This window comes from Trachinotus anak, unplaced genomic scaffold (assembly GCF_046630095.1).
Source record: "Trachinotus anak isolate AG129_WGS33_773 ecotype Australia unplaced genomic scaffold, CSIRO_AGI_Tana_v1 ptg000023l, whole genome shotgun sequence".
NCBI lineage: Eukaryota > Metazoa > Chordata > Actinopteri > Carangiformes > Carangidae > Trachinotus > Trachinotus anak.
In genome coordinates this window covers 797,207-823,768 of record NW_027273874.1, presented here as the reverse complement: position 1 = coordinate 823,768, position 26,562 = coordinate 797,207, and the positions used below count along the sequence as shown (strand labels likewise).

The 26,562-nt window shown below is 40.8% G+C and overlaps 2 protein-coding genes across 6 annotated transcripts in view; one reads left to right on the top strand and one right to left on the bottom strand.

Annotated features, from left to right (window-relative positions):
* Positions 1 to 1,654: 1,654 nt before the first annotated feature.
* LOC139606660 (phospholipid scramblase 2-like) lies at positions 1,655 to 13,725 on the top strand. Of its 2 annotated transcripts, XM_071458924.1 has the most exons (10): positions 1,655 to 1,715; positions 1,867 to 1,899; positions 3,108 to 3,130; positions 3,772 to 3,859; positions 6,775 to 7,055; positions 7,758 to 7,800; positions 8,001 to 8,221; positions 10,066 to 10,227; positions 11,307 to 11,468; positions 11,560 to 13,725. In XM_071458924.1, exons 4-10 carry the CDS (start codon positions 3,847 to 3,849, stop codon positions 11,617 to 11,619), a joined length of 942 nt encoding a protein of 313 aa, XP_071315025.1. In that variant the 5' UTR covers positions 1,655 to 1,715; positions 1,867 to 1,899; positions 3,108 to 3,130; positions 3,772 to 3,846; the 3' UTR covers positions 11,620 to 13,725. The 2 variants fall into 2 exon arrangements, with proteins under 2 accessions (XP_071315025.1, XP_071315026.1); XM_071458925.1 differs by lacking the exons at positions 1,655 to 1,715; positions 1,867 to 1,899 and adding an exon at positions 2,079 to 2,097.
* Positions 13,726 to 14,220: 495 nt separating this feature from the next.
* The window catches only part of tnk1 (tyrosine kinase, non-receptor, 1), a 12,890-nt gene continuing 548 nt past the window's right edge, over positions 14,221 to 26,562 (bottom strand). Inside the window, exons 2-20 of one of the 4 annotated variants that reach the window (XM_071458917.1) lie at positions 26,038 to 26,121; positions 25,827 to 25,958; positions 25,528 to 25,615; positions 25,335 to 25,430; positions 24,247 to 24,416; positions 23,990 to 24,130; positions 21,221 to 21,399; positions 20,293 to 20,363; positions 20,006 to 20,179; positions 19,292 to 19,444; positions 18,917 to 19,194; positions 18,683 to 18,809; positions 18,371 to 18,517; positions 18,165 to 18,259; positions 17,563 to 17,808; positions 16,928 to 16,992; positions 15,718 to 16,238; positions 15,535 to 15,630; positions 14,221 to 14,781 (exon numbers count right to left, since the gene is read on the bottom strand). In XM_071458917.1, coding sequence (XP_071315018.1) covers positions 14,605 to 14,781; positions 15,535 to 15,630; positions 15,718 to 16,238; positions 16,928 to 16,992; positions 17,563 to 17,808; positions 18,165 to 18,259; positions 18,371 to 18,517; positions 18,683 to 18,809; positions 18,917 to 19,194; positions 19,292 to 19,444; positions 20,006 to 20,179; positions 20,293 to 20,363; positions 21,221 to 21,383 — 2,313 coding nt within the window. In that variant the 5' untranslated portion in view covers positions 21,384 to 21,399; positions 23,990 to 24,130; positions 24,247 to 24,416; ... (2 more) ...; positions 25,827 to 25,958; positions 26,038 to 26,121 and the 3' untranslated portion in view covers positions 14,221 to 14,604. Of the gene's footprint in view, positions 14,782 to 15,534; positions 15,631 to 15,717; positions 16,239 to 16,927; positions 16,993 to 17,562; positions 17,809 to 18,164; positions 18,260 to 18,370; positions 18,518 to 18,682; positions 18,810 to 18,916; positions 19,195 to 19,291; positions 19,445 to 20,005; positions 20,180 to 20,292; positions 20,364 to 21,220; positions 21,400 to 23,989; positions 24,131 to 24,246; positions 25,431 to 25,527; positions 25,616 to 25,826; positions 25,959 to 26,037; positions 26,122 to 26,562 lie in introns of those variants that run through there. The other 3 variants (XM_071458918.1, XM_071458919.1, XM_071458920.1) reach the window with 3 other exon arrangements.

Here is a 26,562-nt window from a genome sequence, read left to right as displayed (position 1 = left end):
TCTGGGTGCATTGATTTCCTTTGTGCTAAGCAAAGCAAACCGCCTGCTAGCTCGAGCTTCATATCTATCATACCCGTGTGAGAGTGGTGAATAAGCAAAGTGGTCCTCTGTCTGCACTTGACTACACTTTTTTTTTGTTGAGACATTAACTTATAATTAATTGTATTTAAATACATTTTTTGTATTTGATATACATACTTAAGCATAGTCAAACTACAATTTCATACATGATATTTAGGTTTGTAATCTATTAAACATTTCAGATGTATTAAATATATATTTATAGTTCTTAAATACGTGGCAAAAAGTAGCACAAAAATAGTGCACTGTAATCATTATATATTGTGAATGCATTAAATAGATCTACAATATTAGCAGGTTGAAAACAGGGCACTTTAACTGCACCAATCAAGAGTGAGCATGAAAGTTGGTATATTACAAAAAAGTACAGTATATGCTGTAACTTTTTGCCTTATTATGAAGGTGAAGGTTTGCTTTGGGTACACTTAATGTGTCCAGTGTGTGTGTGTGTGTGTGTGTGTGCATGTGTGTTGAATGACTTCCCTCATACCCCGCCCTGGTACAGTGCCCTATAAGTATCAGGCGCTGCAGCAGGTGCCAAATATAGCCTAGACTCAGCAGAGACTGTTCCCTCCACACATGTGAGCAATCTCAGAAAACATTAACAGGAAAAAATATATAAACAGTAAACAAACAAGATATTTGCCAGATTTAATTGGTCCAGAAATTTCATGTCTGTTCAGCCATTTGTGCTCCTGAAGCACTGGCAGATGAACACATGAAATGAACAAAAGGGGTTGTTGTCAGTGGTGATAAAAAAGGAATAGTAGACATTTTGACTTGTTGTTGCAGGAAAAGCATAGTCGTAACCAATGACATTAACAGCGATTCTGTTTTACACGGGAGGAGGAATGTAGTGATCATCTCCTTTTACTGCAACCATAACATTAAACCGGGCAGTTTATGAGTCAATCAGTTGGTTAATCAGTTGCGTATAATTCATTTGGTAGCTAAGTCAGTATTTCCCATGTGCATGCCTCAATTTTAATCTTAGATCCCGTGAAGCTCTTAGAGATCCAGCTGCCCACTCCATGTACAGCAGATCTAGCTAGATACTAACCATGAGTCTCCTGGATTGTACTTGAGAATATGCCAGTTTCTACTTGCGACTACATTTCAAAAGGAAATATTGTAGTTTTTATTCCATTACATTTATTAGAGACCTTTACTCAGTTAATTTACAGATGGATAATTACGTACAAAGTAGCTCATATATAAAATATGATGGACTATTATATCAACTTACCCAGTGGCCTATAATTATGGGCTTAGCCAGTAATGTATCAGTAATGGTTATAATATAATATAATATAATATAATATAATATAATATAATATAATATAATATAATATAATATAATATAATATAATATAATATAATATAATATAATATAATATAATATAATATAATATAATGCTGCTGCCTAATAAGCATGTGATGATTCCTCTACCACTGTTTGACCTCAGAAAAACATCTATAACAAGCTCAAATACCATATGTGTATAAAGCAGTGTCTAAAGTAGTTTAAAAATGTTTCTTTCTTTTTTTACATAAAGTTTTTTTTGGATTATTGTGGCTTTGCTTAAAGCTGCACCATTTGATTTTTGGGCAATAGGGAACTAAAGACGGACGCGGTAACATTAGCTGCTTAGCAAACAGTTGTATTACACATCCAACACAACCAGAGGAATATTGGTGTTTCTTCCCATCTGACAAATGCAAGTCCATTATTCACTCTATTATTTTTCATCTATATCTTTTGTTTTGTTTCCTACATATGTCCAGGTCCTCACCAACCTTTGAGAAGACACTGACAAGGTATGTAAGCTAGTTAGCGGCTAATGTTTGACTTTCTTCAAATGTCACTAACTTTGTCTGCCACTTGTTGGTGGACAGACTGTGTAGACTGGATTTAATTTATTTAATTTATTTTTTGTTTTTTTTTTTTTTTTTTTGTTGGAAACGACTGCTTAAGGGCTTTATTGTGGAGACTGCAGAATCAAAACAGCGAGATAAGTAAGCTAAAAAATCTGAAGCTAGCTCTCTGTTGGTTTGTAAATAACTTATGCTAATAGCTAACCCTTTCATGTTTCACATAATTCACATAATTATTTGACTTAAATTCTAAATTTAATCTATTTCATCAGGTTTGCTGTGGTTTAGTCCAGAAATGAAACAGTTAGCAAGCTAACATAATTCAGTCGGCTAATTTAGTGTGGCTGGTTAAATTTGGTGGAGCTAATAGCTAATTTGTTTAATTTAGATATTTTAGTCTAGTTAAACTGTTTTGTTTTCCTTTTAGATTAGTGTAGTTTGTTCATTTTCATTTAGTTGGAGTCAGTAGTTGAAAGTAAGTATATTTACTTTTTGCTTGTATTTCCATTTTGTGCTAATATAACTTTACATCTGAGAAACAAACACCTTTACTAAATTCTAAACATTTATCTACAGTTATAGTTACTGGTTATTTATTTATTTGTTATATTTATTATTTACACATGTAAAACATTTGGCCAGTTTCTAAAATATGAAAAAATATAAGTAGAGATTAAATGATAACTCTCCAACAGTGGCCAGCTGTACCTTTTATTTCATGATACTTTTGACTGTAAATGTTTTCTACAGTTTCAGTCCATTCCTGGGGTATTAGCGCCCTCTGGTGTTTGTTTTGAACACCATGTTTATCTGCTGCAGGCGCTGATGATATTTAATATTTACTCTGTGCACATCTATGATCATGCTGGGATGTGGGGAGACGGTGAACCTTAATGAGAGTAGATGAAATATGTCCTTGTTTCCGTGCAGCAGATGATAATGTGCATGTTTGGATCTCGTATGGTCATATGAACCTGAAGGGGGTGGAGAATATAAAAAAAGAAAAAGTGATGGGAGGGAGGAGTGGCAGCGGCAGCTAAACGCCAGAAACTGGTGAAGGTAGGAAGACGCCTTGGCTCCGAGGATTGGGGTTTTCTCTCAATTTTCTCTCATTGTTTTTTTTTTTACTGTATCTTTTCTGGTTGGGACAGAGAGGACACCAGCTGCCAGAGAGGTGAGATTTCACTTTCAGTTTCCCGTTTGTTTGTTTTTTCTCAGTTAAAACAGCGAGGATTGGTGTTCAGGTTTTTTTTTTTTTTTTTTTTATTATCAGGCTTTAAGCAGACACAGTGAAGCGGAGAGATACCGCTGGAGAGGAGGGGTAGGCAGGTCACCTTATAGGGGATTTGGATGTAGTTATGTCGTCCAAACCGGAAATTCAGCTTTATCTACTAATTTCTAATGGTTGTGAGAGGAAAATAAAAACATGGAGAGCAGCACAGGATAAGCCAGAGTGGGAGCCAGTGGAGAATTACTGTAAATGACCAGCCCCCCACCATCTCCCAGCCTCTGCTGAGACATGTTTTATTGTACTTAGCTCTCAAACATGCAGCCTTAAGATCAGCACGGCCATTTGCTGCCCTTTACACTAGTGAACCATTGTGATGTGTGTTAAACATTACATGAGTATATGATAATATAGGAGGCACTCAATGTGACTGTGTAACTGAATGAGGTCAGATGTTGTTGGTCTTTGACTCTTTTTGCAATGTTCACTTTCTGTTTCTGGTCAATGCCCCCTCCCCTCCTTCCATTCTGTTTTTTTTTTTATCACGACCCCCTCCCTTTCCCTTTTATTTCTCCTGTTTCCCATAGAGGCCCTGGGAGTAGACCAGGAAGTGTGACCTTGTTTTACTCTGTGCCCAGAAAAATTTCAGCCAGCTACTCGCCATGTCTGCTCCTGGTAAGTGCCTTACCACAGCAACAGCTAAGAAGCTGGGAAAAACAGATTTCCATGCTTAGTTTGACTTTTACACAGAAAATGAGGAGAATTAAGAGCTGTGATGTGAGGTGTGAGTTTTTCACTTGCAGTTTCTAACAGCGTAATATAATGTTTTTATTTCAGGCCTAAAACTTTCTTACTTATTCAGTTCTTCCGTTGTGTCATGTGTCCACAGTTATTGTGAACACATCAAGTTTCCATCAGGCTTTCCTGTCAAAAACTGTCCAATCAACGTCACAGTATAATGAATGACCGCCTTGTCCTGCCCCCACATTCCTCCGGTGGCCTTGCGAAATTTATCCTCCCCAAGGTGGTGAAATGAAAGGAATTGCTTGAATGCTTGCTTGAAAACGTTTCTGATTTTGATCGAGCATGCTCCTCCCTCTGCATGGAAAAGAACTGGTTTAAGAGGTGAAAGGTCTCGTTGTGTATCCACATGTCAGTGTTTGCACATGAGGGCGCGAACACTTAAGTTCAATTTTCTATTTTTGTCTTGCTTCTTTGCAAGTCGAGAGAAAGGAAGAATGTGGGAACGGGTGAAGCAACAACAAGCGTGAGAGTTCACAAAATGCCTTATTCACGTCCTCTTTTGATATCAGGCTCTTAGAAAGGCAGAAGTGACATGAAGGTTCATTTGCTTTCGAACTGTAACTTTGAAGCTGAAGGCCAGCACACTCACACTTTCAACCAGGAAGACCAGTTTTGTCAGTTGTGAATCAACACAAATTCCATAGAAATGAATGACACAACGTTTCTGTCGTTGGCAAGGCAAGGGCATTTTATTTAATTAGCACATTTCAATGCAAGTAACTCAATGAGCTTTATATTAAAATACATACTGCAACAAGTGATGTGAAATGGAACAGTGTCATAAAACACCTGCCCTCAAAAAACTAACCACACCCACCCTGCAGAAGCTGCAGACTTGTGTAAGCACACACATATACAGAGAAATGAGAGCTTCAGTTCACTTTTCAGTGTGAAAATAGTTGTGAAAGAGCTCGTATTAGCACCCCGTCAGCAGCACGTTTAGCAAAGTGCCACATGTGGGTCTGACAGGGCTGCAGGTGTGGAACATACGCAAGAGCCAAACCATTATGTGGTGTAAAGACTATAGGTAGACTTTTATTGTACTGGGAACCAGTGATAGTATTGGAGTTAGTGTTATTGAGATTTGCTGTGGTGAAATAGGAGTGGCAAGGAACGATTCTTTTTATTTATTCAGTGAATCTGGTGCTTTTTGTTTTGATTAGTTAAATATAGTGGTTGATCGTGAAAAATAATTTCTCAGAGACCAATTAATGTCTTAAAGTTGCATGCTTTGTTCAAACTACAGTTCACAATCCAATTCAATATTAAATTTACAGACATTTAAGCTGGAAAAGCAGAAAAGCTGGACGAGTGTTTGTCTTTTGGCTTGCAAAATGACTTAAACAGCTAACTGACTTAAAAACTGATTGTTTTATGAGAAGTGTCCTCATATAATCCTATATGTGGACACTTCTCAATTTGCAAAATATTGTGTCTTCTATGTCTCTATGTCTTTTTATATTTCCGGATCAAATTAGAAATACATGAGCAGTTTTGAAGTCCATGAGAAAAATGACAAAATTCAGCAAAAAGATCCACTCGTGAGGCTTTTTTGTCCTGTCCTCTCAACTACAGTGCTGTTTTTTCCTGAATTTGTTTTGGGGAAACAAACATCCATCCATTAAAACATACATTTACAATCTGCAGAATCCACAAGAAACGAGCTGTACGTAGGAGAAAGAGAGAAAATGGATTGTTGCTGTAAAACTCTTTAAAACTGTGTGGTGACTCTACATGGCAAACATCTGTTAGTGAGTGAACACATGACGGTTAGCATTCCTCTTGATTAAATACAGACATCCTCATTCACTCCTCTGTCACAGCCACTTCTTTTAGCCCTCTCTGCGCGAGCCACATATCGTTATTTGTGTGTATTGAGTGGGTGATTAAGTATTTTCTCATTACTTTAGACTTGACCCAAACATTAGCTTTCTTTTTTTAAGTTCAGACGATGCTTCTGTTATTAGCAGATACTGATATACGGGGTTTTCTTCTTTTGAGACAATATGAAGCATCCAGGCTGCCACTGGAACTGAAGACAGAAGTTTTAAACAGTGGCACAGCTATAAACTGCCACTTGTAAACTCTAATGATTAGTGTTGCTTGTTTTGGTCAGATAACAGCCGGTAGCTCTTGACTTACACCCAAATAAAGAGCGTCATTAGATAACATGTCTGTTTATTGAGCTCATTTTAATAAAACCCAGTTTTCATTTCATTCATTTTCATTTACTAGTGGTCTAGTGTTTTTTTTTTTTTAAAAAAAACACTAGACCAATCCTGTATGTCCCAGTCCAGTATTTCCAGTATTAGCTGTTTACTTGCTCTCCTCTGAGGGCTTTCAGTCCATACTGCAGCGCTGCTAATAAGCAACTAATTGGCTTTACTGTTCCAGCAGGGAAAAGCCAGATCATCCACAGTAAACACACATGGTCTCTCCCACACGAGCACCGAACAGATCATGGAGACACGCCTAGATCATGGCTCCCTTAGTCTTTTTCACTGTGGTGCAGTCATGACAGAGAAATAAGATTTGGAAAAAAAAAAAATGTTTATGTTGTTTTAATGTCTATAACATGGCGTATATGTATGTTTATGAAAATGAGCATCTTCTGCTTCTAATTTGAATGTCATCAGGTGTGAGACTACACTGTGTACTGTGTGTCACAGATCTGTAGCGAATATAAACAACAAATTTATCAAATTATTCAAACTGTGTCAGATAAAACTTGACTGAATTCCCCTGTTGAAGATGATGTTATACTAACATCACTGTCTTTTTTCCAGGTTACCCAGACAGCCATCCTCCCTACCCCATGCCTCAGCCTGGTGGCCACTCTGTAGCCCCTTATCCTGTTCCTCCAGGGGGGTATGGAGACCCGAGTCAAGCTCCTCCTCCAGGCTTCAACATGGGCTACAATCCAGGCCAACCTCCGGTCATGTATCAGCCAGGCCCTGTTCCAGGGCCGGAGTATGGTGGCCCGCCGGGAGGAATCTCCCCAGCCCCAGTTGGAGCTCAAGGTGTGGTTCCTGTCGGGGTTCCGCCAGGGCTTGAGTACCTCACACAGGTAGGCCAGAGAAAAAAATAAATTAAAAACATAGCTTTGGGACTAGAAATTCTTTAAGATGAGTAAAAAGTTTGCTGGTGAAGTCAGGTGACCTGCTTCCAGATTATTATACATTTTATTTTGCTGCTGTAAGTGATTTACCTTTTATGTTAGTGGTTTATTGTTCTTCAATACAGGTGAAGTCAAAGTACAAGTGTCTGCTTTGAACAGTAAAGAAAAGAGAAGTGTAGTGTGACCTCTGTCCTCTCAGTTTCTGAACTTGTAAAGACACTAACAGTAGGTTTTTCTTTGTACAAATATCAAAGGATAACTTACAACAGAGTGTAAACAAAGACTTTTACTTTCTCTCTAACAAACTCTTCATGCACTCAAACATAAAATGGAAACCATTTGTAAATACAGTAGAGTAGAGAAGGTAACAAGACTCCGACCCTCGTTTTTTTTCCGTAGCAACTAGTGTCAGGTTAGTCAACGGCTTTATGAAAGTTCATGAGTTAAGTTAATTTGCATTGCGAGCAAGTGGAAACTGTTTTGCAGCTTCTTCCTTGTTTCGAGAGGAATAAAACTTTCAGAATTGAGGATAGATATATTTTGCAGCGAAAAACTGTTGATTTCCTCTTGACTTTTGTGTTGTTACTGTCACAGAATTATGTCATTTTTCAGTTTGTCTTTCTCACTTTGCTTTCACTGGTGTGGGTTTAGATTGACCAGATCCTGATTCACCAAAAAGTGGAACTCCTGGAAGGTAAGACACGAAGGCATGAAAACAGGGCATAAACAGCAGCAGTTTGTCAGTTTTTGATACACCCACAAGCTTTAAACCTCACAATAGAAATCATAATGATAAGACAACGCCTGTACTTGAAATTCTTTAATCAACAAAGCTTTGTTATTCACCATTTCCACCTTTTGTCCTTTTTCCCCTCACCTCTAAACCACGGCCAGCATTCATCGGGTTTGAGACCAACAACCAGTACGAGATAAAGAACAGTCTGGGCCAAAAGATCTACAAGGCCAAAGAGAAGAATGACTGCTGCACCAGGAACTGCTGCGGCTCGCTGCGCAGCTTCGACATGAAGATCAAGGACAACATGGACAGAGAGGTCATCCGCCTCATAAGACCTTTCCGCTGTGTCTCCTGCTGGTGTCCCTGCTGCCTCCAAGAGGTGTGTTTGTTTCTGTGGGTATGGGTGTGCTTGGGTGGGTGGGTGTAAATGAGTCAGTAAGTGTCGAAATCAGCTGTTAAAACCTCACTTTCTATTGATTTACCACACCAAGACCAATATTTTAACAGTCCAATAGTTCATTCGGCTTCAAATCACCCTGACTACTCTCTCCAATTATGTGCAACCACTCTGATATCACAATTATAATATTTGCCCAACCTGTGTCAAGATAATACCTACCGTTATTCATGTTCTTAATATTTAACCATATTGATTCTGAGGAGAGATTCAACCATTTGTTTGTTAAACCTTTTGATTTACACTTTAGCCTTGCTCATAAAGACACCACATCGATCACCCAAAGCAAAAATGGAAGTGCTACATTAAAATCTTACGAAGCAGCAATAAAAAAAAGAGCTGACAGTAAAAACTGTTGCACTGTACAGTTCATACAGCTCTGCAGCTGTGTGAATTGTCTCATTGCTATGACGTAACCACTGTTGTGTAATTGTATTAGTTGCACTTTGAATATTGAATGAAATGCAGATGTAAGCATTGTGCATTGTGCAAGCATGTGCTGTTTCTTACTATTCATAATAAGCACACCTCTGTGTGTTATGTGTATTCAGCATTTTCTTCCACCAGATTCACGTTATCATCTGGATCTGCACCAGACTGTACAAACTCATAGATGTTAACATCATAAATATGTCCGATTTTTTTTCTGTCAAGATCGAAGTATAATTTCCTGAGAAACTGTCGAAAATGGCCAAAAAATGGGCAATCAAAGTTAAGAAAAGTGATACAAAAAATTCCTGGATCCACACCAAAATTAAAGGGGTTCTTCTCTGGCCCATGTTCCATCCATCAAGTTTGTTGCAAATCGGTTCAGTATTTTTTGCGTAATTCTGCTGACAAACAAACAAACAAACCAACAAACAGACATGGGTGAAAACATAACCTCCCTGATGGAGGTCACAAGTTTCGTGATGTTCTACATTTTTACTGTCATGCAAATACCAAAACCAACAATTAATTTGTTCTACTAAAAAATACTGCCACTGTATCCTAAGACTGTTTCAATTTAAAAAATTGAGCAGCAATGTGTTTTTTCCAGAGACAATGTCCTATTTACTCTGGATAGTCAATTTTCACTAGAACTGCTTTTTAATGAACAAGTGGTCCCTATGAAAACTTGATTTTTCACTGTTTTTACCCACGGTAACAGGAACATTGTCTCTGCAAAGACGTGTTGTCAGTGATGAGACAGGTCTCAAAGCCTTGGCAAATGATCTAAAACTATTTTTATGTCTAGTCCTAGTAAAGAAACCCTCAGCCTCACAGCTTTCACTGGCTCAGGTTTGCCTTGTGTTGCCGTGTGGCGTTTCAGTGTCTTTGTGCACCATACTGCTCAGGCTGGGGTTTGTTAGGACTATGAATGGCCCTTTGTTCAGGCTATCTCCTTGACTCCCCCAATCCTCTGCCATCCCTCCACCTCTGAGACCTTTCTCTCTCCCTTTAATCACATCATTGGCATCGACTGGCCATGATACGTTCCCATTGGCCCGAATCCAAGCTCCCACTCTCACATACTGCCGTGCTCTGTTTACTGACCGGACAGGAGCCATGTGAGATGTATTACCTTTGTTATGTGGTGCAATTATGGAGCCGTCAGTCTCAGTTATCATTCCTGCTGTCACATGTGAGCTGCTGTGTAGCCCCGTGACGATTTATTTATAGCTGTCAGTGTTAAGAGACAAAGACAGATTTTAATGCTGTAAAGAATCACTTTCTAATTTTATGTCTTGTTAGCATTTGTGTCTAAACATGTATATAACCCACAGATGGAGGTCCAGGCACCACCCGGCACCACCATAGGCTACGTCAAACAGGACTGGCACCCTTTCTTGCCACGGTTTTCCATCCAGGGAGCAAACAAGGAAACGGTGCTGAAGCTGGAAGGGCCCTGCTTTGCCTGCAACTGCTGTGGGGACGTCAACTTTGAGGTGAGTTGGGAGAGTTGTTGTTTCTGGGTGAATTTTATGTGGTTCAGCCCAGAGTGTCCCGTAACAAATCCATTCAGATAATCTACTAAAACTGAGCTTTTTTGGCCATGACTCACAGCAGTCACTGAGATATTATGTTCATTTGCTTAAGGGAATGATTTGACATACAAATACACTTATTTTCTTGTTGCAGAGAATCAGAGTCACCACTGTCGTATAAATTCATTGAGGGTCAACCTAGCAGCACCTCTAAAGCAGGATTATTTCTTGGCTGTGAGTCTGGATGAGTCTCTGACGGTTGTCTGGCAACCGCAATTTAATGGCAAAACTTAAACCACTTAATTTAATAAACAAGAATATTGTTAAATGTTAAATGGTTAAATAGTGAGCTTTAGTGAGGTGCTCGTAGGAGGATTTTGTAACCTTTGGACAGAGCCAGGTTTCTATTCTTGAATATAGTTTTTCCCACATAAAAAGTGGCGGAAAAAATTGTGAATGGAAACACAACTGCACTTACTTCCTCATTGAGAAATCTAGCTCAGGCCTTATGCCCCGCCCACCACCACTGCTTGTGCTAGGTTCACAGGTGAAAGAGCAGAGAGACTCAGCCTCGTGTGTGAGCCTCCGTCAGATCCAGACTCAGATGATTAGTGTGTTGTGCACCAAAACCAGTGACTAGCAGACGTATCAGAACAGTTAGCATAATTAGCATATTTCATTTGTTTAAGCTGTTTGTTAGCTCACAACTGGCAGTGGCTGACACAGTGTTAGGGGTTGTGCTAATGCAAACTCAGGCTCTCCGAACTGACAAGGTTTCAGGTTGATTTTGGCTGCCCTGATTGGTTCCTTAGGTTATATGATGCTTTTAACCCTGCCTTTCTGAATCAATTTTTATGAAGCTCTCCTTGGTTAACTTCAGTTCCAAGGTGGAAATGCGCAGCCATGGCATTGACTGCTTATTTTGCTCATATGTCTTGTATAAAAAACATCATATGGACATGTTGACAAGGTTAAAATCTTGATTTTCTTTGGAGGGGGTCTTTAACAACAAGTGATGACCACTTGTTTCTGCTCTGCAGCTTAAGGGGAAAGATAGTGACAAGGCTATCGGTCGTATCAGCAAGCAGTGGAGTGGTCTTCTGAAAGAAGTCTTCACTGATACGGACAACTTTGGCATCCAGTTCCCACTGGACATGGACGTGAAGATGAAAGCTGTACTCATGGGAGCCTGCTTCCTCATTGTGAGTCCGTAATCTTATTGAGTAACATTGATTTTAATTTGTGGGAAGTTGCTGAATGATGATCTTTTCCTTGTTTGTCCTCACATCACAGGATTTCATGTTCTTCGAGAAGGTTGGGGAGGCCAACCAGCGCAGCACTGTGTTTTCCTAACAGGAAAAAAAGATAGGAAAACAACGACATGGGAGCAAGCAGTTTCGAGTTATGCATACTCTGTTCATTTACTTTGTTTTTCCATTTGTTTTTTAAAATCCCTCCTTCACCAGATTCCAGCCAATATGGTGCCAACCCTAGGATCCTTTTATGCACACATACAGAACAACACGAATGAACTCTTGATACCAGATGTCTGCCACGGATTTTTTTAAAGTCCATCCAAACTCTTACTGACTGGCTGCCATTTTGCCAGTATTCCTCACACTCCATACAGTCTGTAGACATTTTTGTCTATTTTTAATCGATTACTCCCAGCAAAGATTCAGTCTCAAAGAAAACCTAATCCTCAATGTCTTTTTCAGTGCCTACAAACAGAAACAAGAGTGGATATCAATATAGATATTTGAATTTGCTTTATGCTACACTGGCATTAACATTTCATATTTATGCTGTATGTTTATTGATTATTAATGTACTTGTACTCATGCTCAACGAAGAAACTACGATAGATGAAGTATAAGTGTAAGACTGTTGTGGATGTTCGAAGAAGTTGTAATTATTGCCTTGCTTTTTAGCCATGCTAAATACAAGCCGATGGCAGTGTTGATTTGTTGGTCCCCCACAAACAGCCATAACTAATGGATGGATTACTTTGAAATTTTGTACCATCATTCATGATCCTCAGAGGATGAATCCTAATGACAGTCACCCCTTCACTTTTCATTTAGCACTGTCTTCAGGTCAGAAGTGTAACTTGTCCAGTATTTGGGTCTATGGCCAAATACCTAAAACTAAAGACATTCTCATTATCCTCAGTTGAGCTTTTTTGTCAAGTGATTAGCAAATGTTAGCATGCAAGCAAGCTAAACTAACATGGTTGTCATTGTAAAGATTACCGTACACCTGCTTCACACTAGCATGTTTGTGGGCATTTTAGCACTCTGACATTAGCATTTAGCTTGAAACACTGTTGTACCTAAGTATAACCTCATAGAGCTGCTAGCACGGGTGTAGACTTCAACAAGATATAGGAACATGTATAATATAGACCAATATAAAATATACAATATAGAAAACATGAGCATCAGCCACAGCTATTTCGTTTATATAGGGAAGTGGTGGTTGTGAAAGAGAGAGGAATGTAGTCAAAGTTGTTAATGCAAGAATTCTGATAGTATTTACCAAAGTGCTTTTTCTCTACCTCTCTGTTGCCTTTCTTTTCCTCAGAGCCCTCTGTTTCAAGCCTACTGTACATAAGCTAACTACTAACTGTAGCAAAGGCTGCAGGGTAAATCCTCTCATGCCTCCGCTTTGTTTTAGTTGTAGCCATGGAGACTGACACCATGGTCGAACCTCGCCCTCCTCATTTCTCTCGATACCACTGTGTTGAACTAGAGCCAGTGTAATGATAGAAGAGAGTCAGTGTGGGTTAAGGTTAAATGGGAAGACGTTTTGAGGGAAAGAGAAAAAGAATGGAAATAAAGAGCAGAAGTTGGGCAGAAGTTAGTGAATGTTACTCTGACCTGGGAAAACCTCCACCAGTGAGATGTCTGAGGAATTTGAATGTGAACTCGTGAACTCTGTTTTCAGCTCATTTGCAGGTTGATGTTCACAAATGTTGCTCATTGCTGTTTAATGCACCTATTTGTCTGAATTTGATGATCATTCTTGTTTTAATCATACTTGAGAAACAACATGGGTGTGCCTCCAGTGGGGCTTTGTTGCCACTAGTGCTCTCAAATCCAGACTCTTTCTATTACATTGCCGGTAACTAAATGTGTGTTATTGCCTGTGCATATATGCTGCCTTCGGCCTTTGTGCAGTCTGACCTCTGATAAGGAAAGAGGAAGTAGCCAAAGCATGAACAGTACATTTAATGCAGTTATTTGTTTATTGGGTGATGTTAATCTGTAGAAACTGCTTTTTTGGGCAGTTATATCTGCAGCTGGCAGCAGCTGTTCACATCTGTTTCCTGTTTTTCTATCAAAACTATTTTGTAAAATTTTCCTAAAACTCTGATGTCTTTTGTTTGTGAAATACATTTTTTACAGAAACAAAAATACCCTGTACTTAAAAAATAAAATAAACGCCTTATTAAGCTATTGTGAGTGTTGTGTTCCTCTCCTCCGGTGACTGTCCAGGAAATTCTGGGGAAGGCCCACATCTGGTTGTGCTTGGAAAAAAAGATTTTTTCTTCAGAAGGAAATACGGTCTCTAATTTTCTGGCACATAATTAGCCATTGGCCAGTGTCACTAAAATCCTCTGCTTCAGTTACCGGTGACTTTCTCAACACACTTTATTGGTGTCGGTTTCAGCTTCCTTTCAGTCTCACCCGCTCGCATGTATGTTAACAGCAAGACTACATTCATGTCCCACTTCAGATGCAACAAGAGGAGTCAGACTGAATGCCTGACTGCTCCACCCCCTGGAAGCAAGTGAGAAATGCAAGCAGAGTATTTAGGAGCATGTCTGCACATGTCCAGTGTGAATCCTGTGAACCCTAAAAATATGGTTTTAGTTGTTATTACAATGGAAAAAACTGTGTTACGGACTTTTTTTTTTTCATTCGCAAACATTTTATACTTTGATGTGTAAAATAAGATCAGACCAGATGATCAATTTTATTCAACAAAACAATAATTTCTAACACAATATATACAAATTCATTAAGATACAAAAACTATTTGCAAATAACGTCTGCGTTGTGCAGGATAACATCTCACTGAAAATGCGAGAACAAATAAAAACAATAGTCAGAAACATTAAGTTGTGCAGTTTGTTTTTTTACGTTCATCCATCTTCATCATCCTGTTGTAATCTCCACTGGACTGACCTCCCACACCTGTTTCCATACTGAGGTGGTGTCTCACTGTTGTGCTGAGAGGCTCCAAGTGTCAGAGTTTGTCACTGTAAAGCAGGATGTTGCTGAAAAAGTCAACCATCCATGCATCGGTAAAGGTAAAATCAGCCAGAAAGTCACTTCAGACTCGTCTCTCTGCACTAACTACGGGTCGCTCCCTCTCTCCCGGGCCGGGCCTGTCATCCCGAGACCACTTGAGGAGGTAGCGGCTGGCAATCTGCAGGTTCCACTGGTACCTGGAGAGGATCCTCAGACAGTCCTCTCTGGAGCAGAGGCTCAGCGAGTACAGCTGCTCCAACTGAGGGGACATAAAGAAGAGGACGCAGCCATCAAAATACAGTGGACGTGTATTTAGGTTTAGAGAGCGAAGAAACAATGAATAAACAAAACTTGAGGTCAGAAAACTTTCTGCTTTCTGAGAACAGGTGTTTTGCATCAGCATTTGAATGCAGAACAACTGGAAAAAACCTGCTGTGACATGTGTGTACTGAGTGGGTGTCGCCTGCAGTACAACATGTATATTTCATGTATATTTTCAACTACATATTTTTTTGCATAAGATGCACAAGAAAAATGCCGTTAAGTTACAACTTGATTAACCTGTTGCACACATCAGGGCACAAACTCCATGCCTCTAAATGTCATTATATATATATATAGGAGCTTCAATGCAGATTCAGGTTTTCTGTATGTTGGTTTAGTTTCTGGTTAATTGATTAAACAGCCTTATTTAGAAATCTGCACCATGCACACACAATATAAACTAAAATAATGTAGGTCTTAAAACTGGATTTTTAACACAAGATTATCTAATAATGGAAGACATAACATTGTTGATATTGTACTTCAGAGGAGAGAACCGCTTAGTGTTCTTTTACATTTTGTCATAATGTCTTTTATTCTGTAAACCACTCTGTATTGCCTTGTTGAAAGGGGCTATATGAACAAACTGCCAAGCTGCATCAGTTGCTTCTAACAGCAGATGGAGGTAAATATATGTTTGTGTTTATTTCGTACAGTGCTTGTGTTGACAGTCAATTCATGGTCTGACCTTGAGTTGCTGCTCAGCTCGCACTGGGTTCCAGTCATTGCGCTGGAGTGCAATATGAACCTCTTCAGTGGTCACTCCATGTACCGCCTCCATAATCTGACCAGAGCAGAACAACACTTTTAATCCTCTGAGCTAAAAAAAAAAAAAGAAAATGAAAGAAGAATAAGAGAACTGGTTTCGTACCTGTGCGATGAGACTGTCTCTTGTGTGCTGCACATGAGGTGATTTCTCTCGCTCTCTGACTCGTTCCCTCTCTCGATCTCTCTCTCTGTTGTCTGTGTGGTCATCCAGCTGTGGAGTCGAGCGTGCCATGGGGGCCATTTTAGCCAGGTTGGAGCCTCCGACGCCCAGCTGGGGCAGGTGCTGGGGCTGGGGCTGGGGCTGGGGTTGAGGTTGAGGTTGAGGCTGTGGCTGCGTTTGAGGGGGTGGGACCACCTGTGTGGGCCAGAGGGCGGCTGGGGCTGGATTGCCTGCGGGTCTCCTCTGAGACCTCAGGTTCAAGCGTTTCAGGTTGGGGAGCGGTGGTCGAGGAGGGGGGATGATACTGGCCTCGCTGAACCGACGGGGGTCCTGCTGCATCACCACACTATGAGCTGCCATGACCGGGGGCATGAGTCTGCCCTGCTGATCCACTCTGACCACCCCGACTGTGTGAGCTCGAGGCCGGTGTCCACTCAAGACTGACTCCAGGCTGCGAGACATACCTGAGGACGCAGGGAGTCTTTTTAAATCATAAGGTACAGTTAAATATCACATCGTTCAGGACATTAACACATCTTTACAGACACAGCCTGCACAGCTTAGTAGCATTACATAAAAGTGCTACATGAACGTTCCTGGTTGGGGGCGTTATGATGCTTAAAACAACCACTAGGGGGCGGAGAGGCCAAATGTCATCAGATGAGAAAATAGTTAAAACAAGTCATTAAAACATAAATAAATAAATGTATAAATAGCTTATTCATATAAATATAATCAAATACCCTCAACTGACTCTTGACATTTTTAAGGTGAAATATTGTGGTTACTGGTACTTTCATGGAAGAATATGGGATTTATTTTGTGGATAGGAAGACAACCACTTTCTGGGAGCTAATGGGGACCCAAAAGAAAATAATTAAATAATAAATAAGCGAGCAGATGGACAGATGGGCGAGCAGATGGAGCCCTTCATTGTCAGTTTTACTTGGTTAAAACAGACGTTCAGAAATCTCACCGCTCAGACCAGGAACAGACAACAATTTAAGTTTTGTAAACTACCACATTATTATATCCAACACCAAGATGATATTGGGCCACATCATGATGTTGAGCGTACACTGATGTATGGCTCGTCTTGCAGCTCTGCTCACTGGGCCTATTCTCTGCAGCTGGTTGTATTTTTAGTTCCTACCTGCCATTTTCTGCAGATTGGATCCCTCCTTCTCCCTGGCAGGACTCGGCCTCCAGCTGCCACTGCTGCACAGGTCAGAAAAGGAAACACATTAGTTTGACAGCTGGACTGTCTGACAGCAGGTGAAAGTTCAGCGCTGTTCTCCAGTTATTCTACAATAAAACTCAGTGACCTGAGATGGGATTTTTTTACATGATATGTGCAATAAGTAGGAGACTGGCTTGTTGGGACAACAAATTAGGAGGCCGCAAAGGCTGCAGGGAAATAAAACGATGCACACCCTAAGACACTACAGTGCTGCAGCTGCTGGAGGTGTGTTTATTTTGTTTGATGGTATATTTTTAGCTGCAGCCAGCAAGTATGTTGCTGTGTAAATAACAATGAGCCATAAACAGCCTGACTGCTTTATCACTTTAAATTTGGCTCAGTCAGTAAACTGCGAATAGACAATTCTGAGCGCTCACAAACAAATATAAACATTAGGTTTTGCTGCAAAGATCAAGAGCTTTTCAGATGTATTGTTTTGTACCAACATTTAAACTGTCCTACAGGGAGATGCTGTTATAGGGGAGCAAAACATATAAGAGTCTCAGTAGAATAAATGAAGGATGAGGAGGATGAGGGGTGTCACTGACTCGTCCAGGCTCTCCGGTGTTCCCCAGCAGCGTTCGGGCTTGATGTCTCCATGCCCGGTGTGTTGCAGACTGCCCTTCAGAGGGGCTGAGATGTGGGCAGAGCTGGAGGCAGGGTTGGCTCCGGGGTTGCTGGAAGAGTTGGGAGCAGCAGTGACAGGAGGGAGCGACGGCACCGTGAGGCTCGCAGGAAACCAGCCGACCGACAGTGTCCTCTGATTCTGGCCTCTCCACTCACTCAGCTCCAGGCTGCAGAGAGATAGAGAGAGAGAAGAAGAACATTTGGTTATAAACCCAAATCAGATTCCACTATGTTAACTTTTTTATGGATTTACATGTGTCCAAGTATTTTTGTTGACTGATTTAAATCAACTTATTCTGTGAAGGTAATAAAAAAAACTGAAAACACAGTGAAGTTAGCTTCATAGCTGCTTGTTCAAACAAACCAAAGCAAAGTGCGTTCAAGGACTCCCTGAGATCACGGCTGGAATGCACTTTTGTAAGCGAGCTGATTTAAACCCCTGTTTCATCCTAACAAAAGCCTATTGTGTTGGTCAAAGTTCTTCTTTTACTCTTTTGGCCCCACCCTCCTTTCCCTCACCCACCCATGGTCTATGACCGTCACAAGGTCGTTGGCCACCAGTGTGAGTTTTCTGGGTTCAGAAAAGTCCCTTGTTGCTTGCACCTCCATTGGTTTCGCCTGTTGAAGAAGAGAGAAAAGTGAGGAAAAATAATACCAGAAATTTCTGCAGCATTTTATTTTAGGTAACACTCTCTGCAGAGATAATAAAAACGTTGCTTATGTACAGACCTCTGTGACCATTGTGGTGAGCTGGGCGAAGCTGGGTCTGTCAGCGGCACCGCAGGCCCAGCACTTCCTCATGATGGCGTACAGCTCTTGAGGACAATCTGGCGGTTTCTCTAGACGCTCACCCTCCCGTTCCACGCGCCACAAAATCTATATCGCAGAGAGTGAATGTCATGAATACTAGAACACTGAGTCATGGAGCATATCAAAAAAAACAAAAAAACAGTGTTTGGGTGGGGACACACATTCCAAACACGAAGACAAATACACTGACAGCATAGCATGACTGTTCAGGTGTAGTTGACAAGCGCGTACCTGTCGGCCTGACAGACCGAACCAGGGCTCCTCACAGTAAGTGAACATCTCCCACAGGGTGACACCAAACATCCACACGTCTGAGGCATGGGAGAAGGAGCCGACACGAAGGCTCTCTGGAGCACACCTGGAAGAAAAACGTGCGGACAGACCAGGAAATATAATGAGTGAGAATTTTAAATGATCATTTCCTCCTCCACCTTTAAATGCCCCACTTCTTCCAGGAGTCCTCACCATGCGAACGGGATGCGCCTGTGTGCCGACATCACGTAGTGATCTGCCTCGTGGCTCAGGCCTCTCATCAGGCCAAAGTCCCCGATCTTCACCACCTCCCTGGAAGACAGCAGCACATTTCTTGCAGCCAGGTCCCTGTGGATGAATCTCCTGGTCTCCAGGTACTCCATACCCGCCACGATCTGGGTAGCAAAGAGCCAGAGGCGGACAAGAGGGTACTCGTACTGACGAGAGCGCAGCATGTCATATAGTGAGCCCAAGGGGGCTAACTCTGTCACCTAGAGCAAAGAAAAATAGGTCAGTATACCAGCTCCTAAACACATCTTAATTTTAATAGACCCAATCGTTATCCCTAATTAACACTAAACATCTTACCATCTTGAGGGGCTGTGTGAGCACCACACCATAGAGTCGTATGATGTTGGGGTGATCCAGTGACTGCATGATGGTCACCTCTTGGAGGAAGTCCGTCAGTGTGTCTGTCTGCCTCGACATACTGCTCCTCAGGGATTTTACTGCTACAGGGAGCTGGGAGGAGTCAAGAAACAAATACAGAGGCTCAGTCTCAGTCAGGTTTGTACACCCTCACCCTGTCACCTCTACCTGTATTTGTGTTTTCATGGTGAACTCTCCACAGTGACACAGTAGCTGCTCACGCCTAGGGGTTTATATTCCAACCACGAACTGCAACTTCCTCGGCCAGAACCTGTGTTGCATCTCTCGCTCTCAATCATTTCCTGTCATCTCTTGAAATAAAAACTCCCAAAATTACTCAACCTCACTCGTGATAATGCCCAACAGAAAAGTACAAGCATCAGATAATGGAGGAAACTTAAGGCTACCACAGCTGTCACTTTGTCTCTAGATAAATGTATAAGGTTGGTAACCAAATATGTGTGCCCACATCTGTCTAAGATAGAATGAACCGTCTATTTTACACTGCATTGCTGAATGTTTTTGGGAATATGTTGTTTTTTAATTTTACCTGCTAAATAGTAAATGATGTAGAGCATTGTTCAGAAAATGGTGTCAAATTGAAAAAAGAAAAGAAAAACAAAGTACTGCTGGTCTTATAAAACCGTTCCTTACCACTCTCCCAGTAGGCGTGTGCCACTCTCCCCTCTTCACCACCCCAAAGGACCCGGAGCCCAGCTTCTCAGCCAGGGTCAGCTCGCTGTCCTGGATCAGACAGGGAAGAGTCCGGCTGCCCACTTCCTGGCACTGAGCCTGCTCTCCTCCCTCCGGACCTCGCCCGGTGAACACCTGTGTGCATCAATAAATTAATATAAAACTAACTGCGAGCCGTATTACATGTGGTTCACTCACAGTGCGCATGAAATCTACAACAAAGTTAATGTAAGTGGGGGGGTTCAGACCTTGGGTAACCATGGCCGTAATCGTGAATTTGTCTTGTAGCGTTTCAGAGCCTCCGATAATCTTCTTTGTGCTGGAAGAAAAAATTAATACAATAATTCTCAACATGACACATCCCAGTTTTATTTGTCTTGATTATTTTATAAAGTACAGTAACATAAACTTTAAAAAAATATTATTGACCAATCATTCTGCAATATATTACTTTCATGTCAACATTTCAAATGAAATTAAATTGTATTAAATAATTAGCTGATGTTTTGACTGATATAAATTTAATATCTTTATTAAACAGTTGCCACTGATGACCTCAAACTAACTCACTTGTTACTGCAACTGCAAGTTGTCTTACAGACAAAGGTTTTGTATGGTGGTGCTGAGTTGCCCCAAAAAACATGACCAGATTTCATTGGTTGGAAATTTTACATATGATCTTGGGTGTAAATGATTTTTTTCTTTTGTTGACGAACAAACAACACACCAGGATACGAAGTAGCAACATGGAAAAGCTATTTCTCATTTTCATCTAAGCGTTAAATATTCAGTGTTTGCACAAAGAGAATTTACCTGGTTTTAGCAGATGACTATGATTAATGTGCATAAGATAATACTTCTATTTGTCCTTTAAACTTCGGCTGCTTCACTTTGTAAACTCAAGACGGACAATGTGATGATCAAACATTAGTTTGTGCAAATAGATCCATCAATACTGTAAATCCAATGGTTGATTGGGGGACTTTAAAAGAAACAACACACTGCTATGTTTAAACAGAAGACAATGCTTTTGTGTCAAAGCCAGTTTAAACCCTTTTTTGTCTTGTGATGAAACAAACATCCATTATTGTGCCACGGAGGAAATATTCTCTTACAGATACTGTACATATTGATTTTCACCCAGCGTGGATGATCAAAGGAGAGGATCAGGCTCACCGGGTTTGCTGATTCCTATCTGCTCCAGGTCGGCCTCCTTGACGTAGGCAAAGTGCTCGATGCGGGTGATGTTGAGGCCATCTCTGACACGCAGGTAGAACTTCTCCAACTGGACCTCGGCCAGGAGTTGGTACAGCCACTGAGTGTCCTTGTCCATCAGCATGACCTGGCCGAGCTGCCTTTATGAGGAAAAGATCAAAGTTTACAAGACATAAAAGACAGTGTAGGGACCTTTTGTTTTCTGTAATGTTTTGGGGGGGTTTTTGGTTTCACAATAAGAGCAGAAACTCAGAACGCAACCATGCTTTCCAGTCTAGGGATCTAAGACAAAACCCAAAGATGCAAATACCAAACAGTCTTCCTCATCTGATTACAGAGCCTGTTAAACTGTAGCTTCGCTCCCACTTGGGCCTTGTTAAGTTACCATGGAGACCAAACAAAAAGCCCTTAGAGAGTGATGAGGCGGGGGATTGTTCAGCTTTAAGCTGTGTGCCAATTTTTAACAAGTTGTTTGTTGGTATCTCTTGGTTAGGAATCTCTGTATCTCTCGCTCCTGGCAGCTCCCTTCCAGTGTCTGCTGATCACACTTTCTACAGTGTATCAGTGTTTGACAAGCACAAAGAGGAAGAACACTACCTCTTGAAGCTTTTTATAAACAAAAGCAAAGTGAAGAGTGTCATTTGCACATTCTTGCACTACCAAATGGGCAGCGGGTAACGGGCAAGGAAAACAGTGACAGACGATGGAAGAAGCAGAGAAGTGAAGGCACAGACGGAGGAGCAGGTGGATGAGGGGACACAGGAAACAAAAACAGAGATTAAAAGATTTTCTTTTCCTCAAAAGCAGAAAGACTCAGACTCAGTGTGAGTACTGTGGAACAAGTTGTTACTCACTTTCAACTCAAGACATGACAATCCTGGAACTGAGAGGTGGAAACAGTACCTCTTCTGTGGTTTAGGGGCACCAGTCGGACCGGATCCTATTCACACAGTATTTAAGTAACTGCTGACGCCATAGAGTGTCTTGACAGCAGCATGACTTTGAATGAACTCTGATGAGGCAGTATTGGGTGTCATTTTCACATTTAAATGAGCTATCTGCTCTCTAATTTGCATTTCCTTTATATCTTTAATACTGACAGTTAAGCAATAGCCCCATCCTGAGTCATAAATGCAACAACCAGGGTGATTAAGTTGGTATAATTTCCTGTTAGTGGGTAGTTAGGAGAGTTAAAATACAGCAATTTCTTCTTTAGTTGGATATAATCTCTGGCTTCAGCTCCTTATGTTAGCGGAGGGTTGTGCAGCCATAAATCACCTGCTTATCAGCACACCAAGCCCAGCAGGTATGAGTCAGGGAAGGCCTTCAACATTCCTGTGTCAGCAGCCCTGGGAAAAATTAACATCCACACTAAACGACTAGCAGAACTACAACGTCTTTAGCAAACAACCTATACTCATTCTAACAGCAAAACCAGACATGTGCAGAAGTGCACTAGTCTGGGCTTGCGTTGATTTCCAAGGACAACTCCCAATTAATTTGCACCTAACTTGAATGAGCATGAGGCCACTGGGTACGTTCAAATTCAAAAGCAAAGCACCACACACACACACACACAGAGATGCACGTTGGTAAACATAAAGAGCTCTGTGATCATTCTCTCTGTGTACACACGGATGAATTTTTAACCTGCTCAGCTACTGAAAAGTCCTCTCAGTGTAAAGGCATGCGTGACCAAGTGTGCAACTATTTAGTTAATAGCCTAATGTGGCTGAAGTCGCTGGTTAAACTCGCAGGACTTTTACCTCAGAAGTCATTATCTGAAACTTCAAACTGGCCTGCAGCGTTGTTTACCCAGTAAAACTGCACTTCTGCTGCAGAGCGTTTGTTTACACCGGTGATGCCTGTTTCCTCTGGCTGAAGAACAAATCAAGATAAACCCACAGTGACACAGTCGAAACACTTGTCATCAATCAACGACGAAGCTTCATTTGGAGAAAAAATCCTTCTTTCTCTCATTATGTTATTTCAAGTACACACAATATAAGTGGGCTCTGTGTTCAGCGGAGAGCAACAGTTAAAGATGCATTCAGATCTTTTATTTTGGTAAAATTAGCTATTCTACAATGCAAAAAAGCTGCTTGCATTCAAAACTTTACTTAAGTAAAAATAAGTATTACTCATGCAGCAGTTTGGCCCCTCTAAGAGTTATATCATATTACTGGATTACTACCATTGATGGACTGATGTGTAAACAGTGTTTACATGTTGTAGCTGGTGGAGGTGAAACTACTAGGAACTGTTTTATAAACTGCCGGGTAGTTAAATCCAGAATAAAGCACCATGCTTTATAAACTCATCTCATGTTTTGAAGATGAAACCTGAATCAGAAAAGTAACTAATAACTATGGCTGTCATGTCAATGAAGTGGAGTAAAATGACAATATTTTCATTTCAGATGTGGTAAAAAAAAACAAAGCAGTAGCCAATAAAATATAAATACTCAAGTATCATACAATTGTAATTAGTACTTGAATAAATGTACTTAGTTATATTCCTCCACTTGAGATACAATATGGCCATTTGGGATTTCTGCCATTAATACCCTCAGTTATTATGTAAAGGGGCCTTAGCTAGGCCTATGCAATATTATTAAAATCCTTTAAACATCATTTTAGGGTCATTTTCTTCAATCATTTTCCAATTTTCCTCATTAAGAAATCAGATTATAGAATCAGATAAAACATACACACTGGTGTGAGCTCTTACCGTTAACCAAAATAACTCAGTCCTCCGGTGGTTGGCAGCTATTTCCTCACCACACACGCCCGAGCCCGCTGATCCATGCTGGCTTTGAAACCGAAGGAGAGCTTCCACACAAATCCCGACTCCTCTCTGAATCCTACACTTCTTATAAAAAAAAAAAAATCCCAAATCACACAGGGCCAGGCCGTTTGTAGGCGAAGATGCAGGTATATTTTTGTTACACGTCCCTGTGAGACACAGCAAGTGTACCTGTGACCTACCTGAGTGTTTGCGGCTCCTTCCTCCGCCTCTTTCCAGCTGCTGAGCTGACCACACCCCTTCCTGACGTCTCTCACCTGAGCTCTCAACACGGCACAAACCTCCAGGCGACGCGACGTTACCTGCACAGGTTATGGCACCAGCCAATGCATGATGTGGCAATGGGATCTGACTGGGTGAGGTGAAGTAAAACACACATCATCATCATCATCATCATAACTATTATTTTATTATATCAAAGGGGTTGAAGTTACAAGAAACTGATCTTTTTCCTTTAGGCATTTATAAGGCATTCATAAGAACAACTTCTGGGTTGCCAAGTTGTGGAAAGTCCTCCTCTAGCATGACACTTTGCTGATATTTTTTAGCTCTTTCATTCATAAGGGAGACCTCTCCATTGGACTATCTGCTGTAAAAGGGCTGCAGGACGTCTGGACCTGTATTATATATTGTATAAACCGCTCATTAACATTTATACCGACAGACCAAATGGATCATAGAACCCTTGATTTGTCAAAATTCATAATTTCAGAACCACATTTGTGTCGATTCAGCTTTCAGGTTATTTTGAAGGCTGCAGTTTGTGGAGCTGATGAAATCATATTTCGCCCACTCCGTTTTTATTGATAGTATAGACTAAACAATAGAAACAGCTCAAAGTAATCCAGTGCAATTAAATGGCATCACAAACAACTGCCTTCAAAATGTATATACTGGAATTTTAAAGCAATAATAAGTTAATTGTCCTCTGACTACATAGTGTAAGAGTGTGTTGTTTTCTGTAATTGATCAGAGGACATAAACATGTTGTTAGCTGCCACCATGACCCATATTGCATCTCAGTCAAAATTTCCTTTTAGTCATAGCTGAGGTGCAAGTAATTACCAGAAATGATAGAACTGAGTCTTTGTATTGACCATGATTAACTCCTGTTTGACCTCAGACGAAACCTTCCAAGCGCTATGAGTAATAGGAACTCATGGTTTTCTGTCTCTGTTGTCGACTCCTTCATACCTCCTTGTTGCAGAACAAGTTTGACAGGATTTTTTTTTTTCCCCCCTCAAACCTTGTTGTTCATTTGAATGCAAACCATAGATGAGTAGCTGCCTGCACTTTGCACTTCCTGGTACAGTGTCTCCCCTGGTTGCTCCTCCCTCCCTGCCTCACGCACAATAGATTTCAGACCCTGCAAACAGGAGCGGTGGTGGAGATCTGTTTTCACTTCTTTCATGCACTTTGAACAAAGTTATAAAGGACAAGGAGGCGCATGACAGGTGTCTTACTTTTAATTTCAGTTCGTAATGTCTTTTCCAGCTTCTTATGAGGTGTGACACAGCTTTCCAGAAATTGATCATTTGACAGGGAAAGAGCCTAACAAACAATACAAACAATACAATACAAATGACGCCTGGGTGATGAATAAAAGTGTCATGGTAATCCACAATTTAAGTAAATCAGTTTTAACTCATCAGACAGGTATTTGGACAACAAACGGTCATTTCCAGGATCCCATGAGCACATGAGTCTAACAAGAAGTGCGTGGGGTGGATGTTTACCCTCCTTTTAGTGTCTTAAATCTCACCTCAGCTTCGTCTTCAGATACTGAGGCCGAAGTTTCTGAGTGTCAGCTTACAGCGTGGGAAGCTCTCTCTGCCTCATTTCTTGTGTTAGAGACAGGGACAGCTGGAGGTGAGGGGGCATGGCATATGAATCACTGCTGGGAAAAAGCAGAATTAGCTGTGTGAAGTGAGCAGAGGCAATACTGAGAGGGAGCAGTACTCTCACATACATACACGAGAGGTATACGAAGCAGTGCTGCCTCAGGGATGGGCTGCAGTCACCCTCTAAACATCGGCACTGTCATTATCTTATGGCTCCTGTGGATTAGATACACGAGAGATGACAGAAGTGGAAGAGCGAGTTAACAGTCACATTTTACTACAAGTAATAAACATACCATCCCATCCATAAAAGTACACATGTAATCCAAATAAGAAAAAAAAAAGGATCAAGGAACTCAGAAAAACTATTCACAACAATACATTTAGAAAATACAAGATGGACCACAGAGTAAATTAAAATTGGGGAAGAGGCCACCATTTATGACAGCCAAGGTACAGCAAAAATAAAGATGTACATAACCCATGGAAAAACCTTTAAAAGAAAGCAAAACATCAACATTTACATCGGCAACCACAGAATCTGAGATAGTATTCTGCAAAGCGAGGCTATTGTGGAGTTAAAAGAAATTGTTATATTATTATTCAGAATCAGTGTGAATTGTTGTTGTTGTTGTTGTTGTTGTTGTTGTTGTTGGG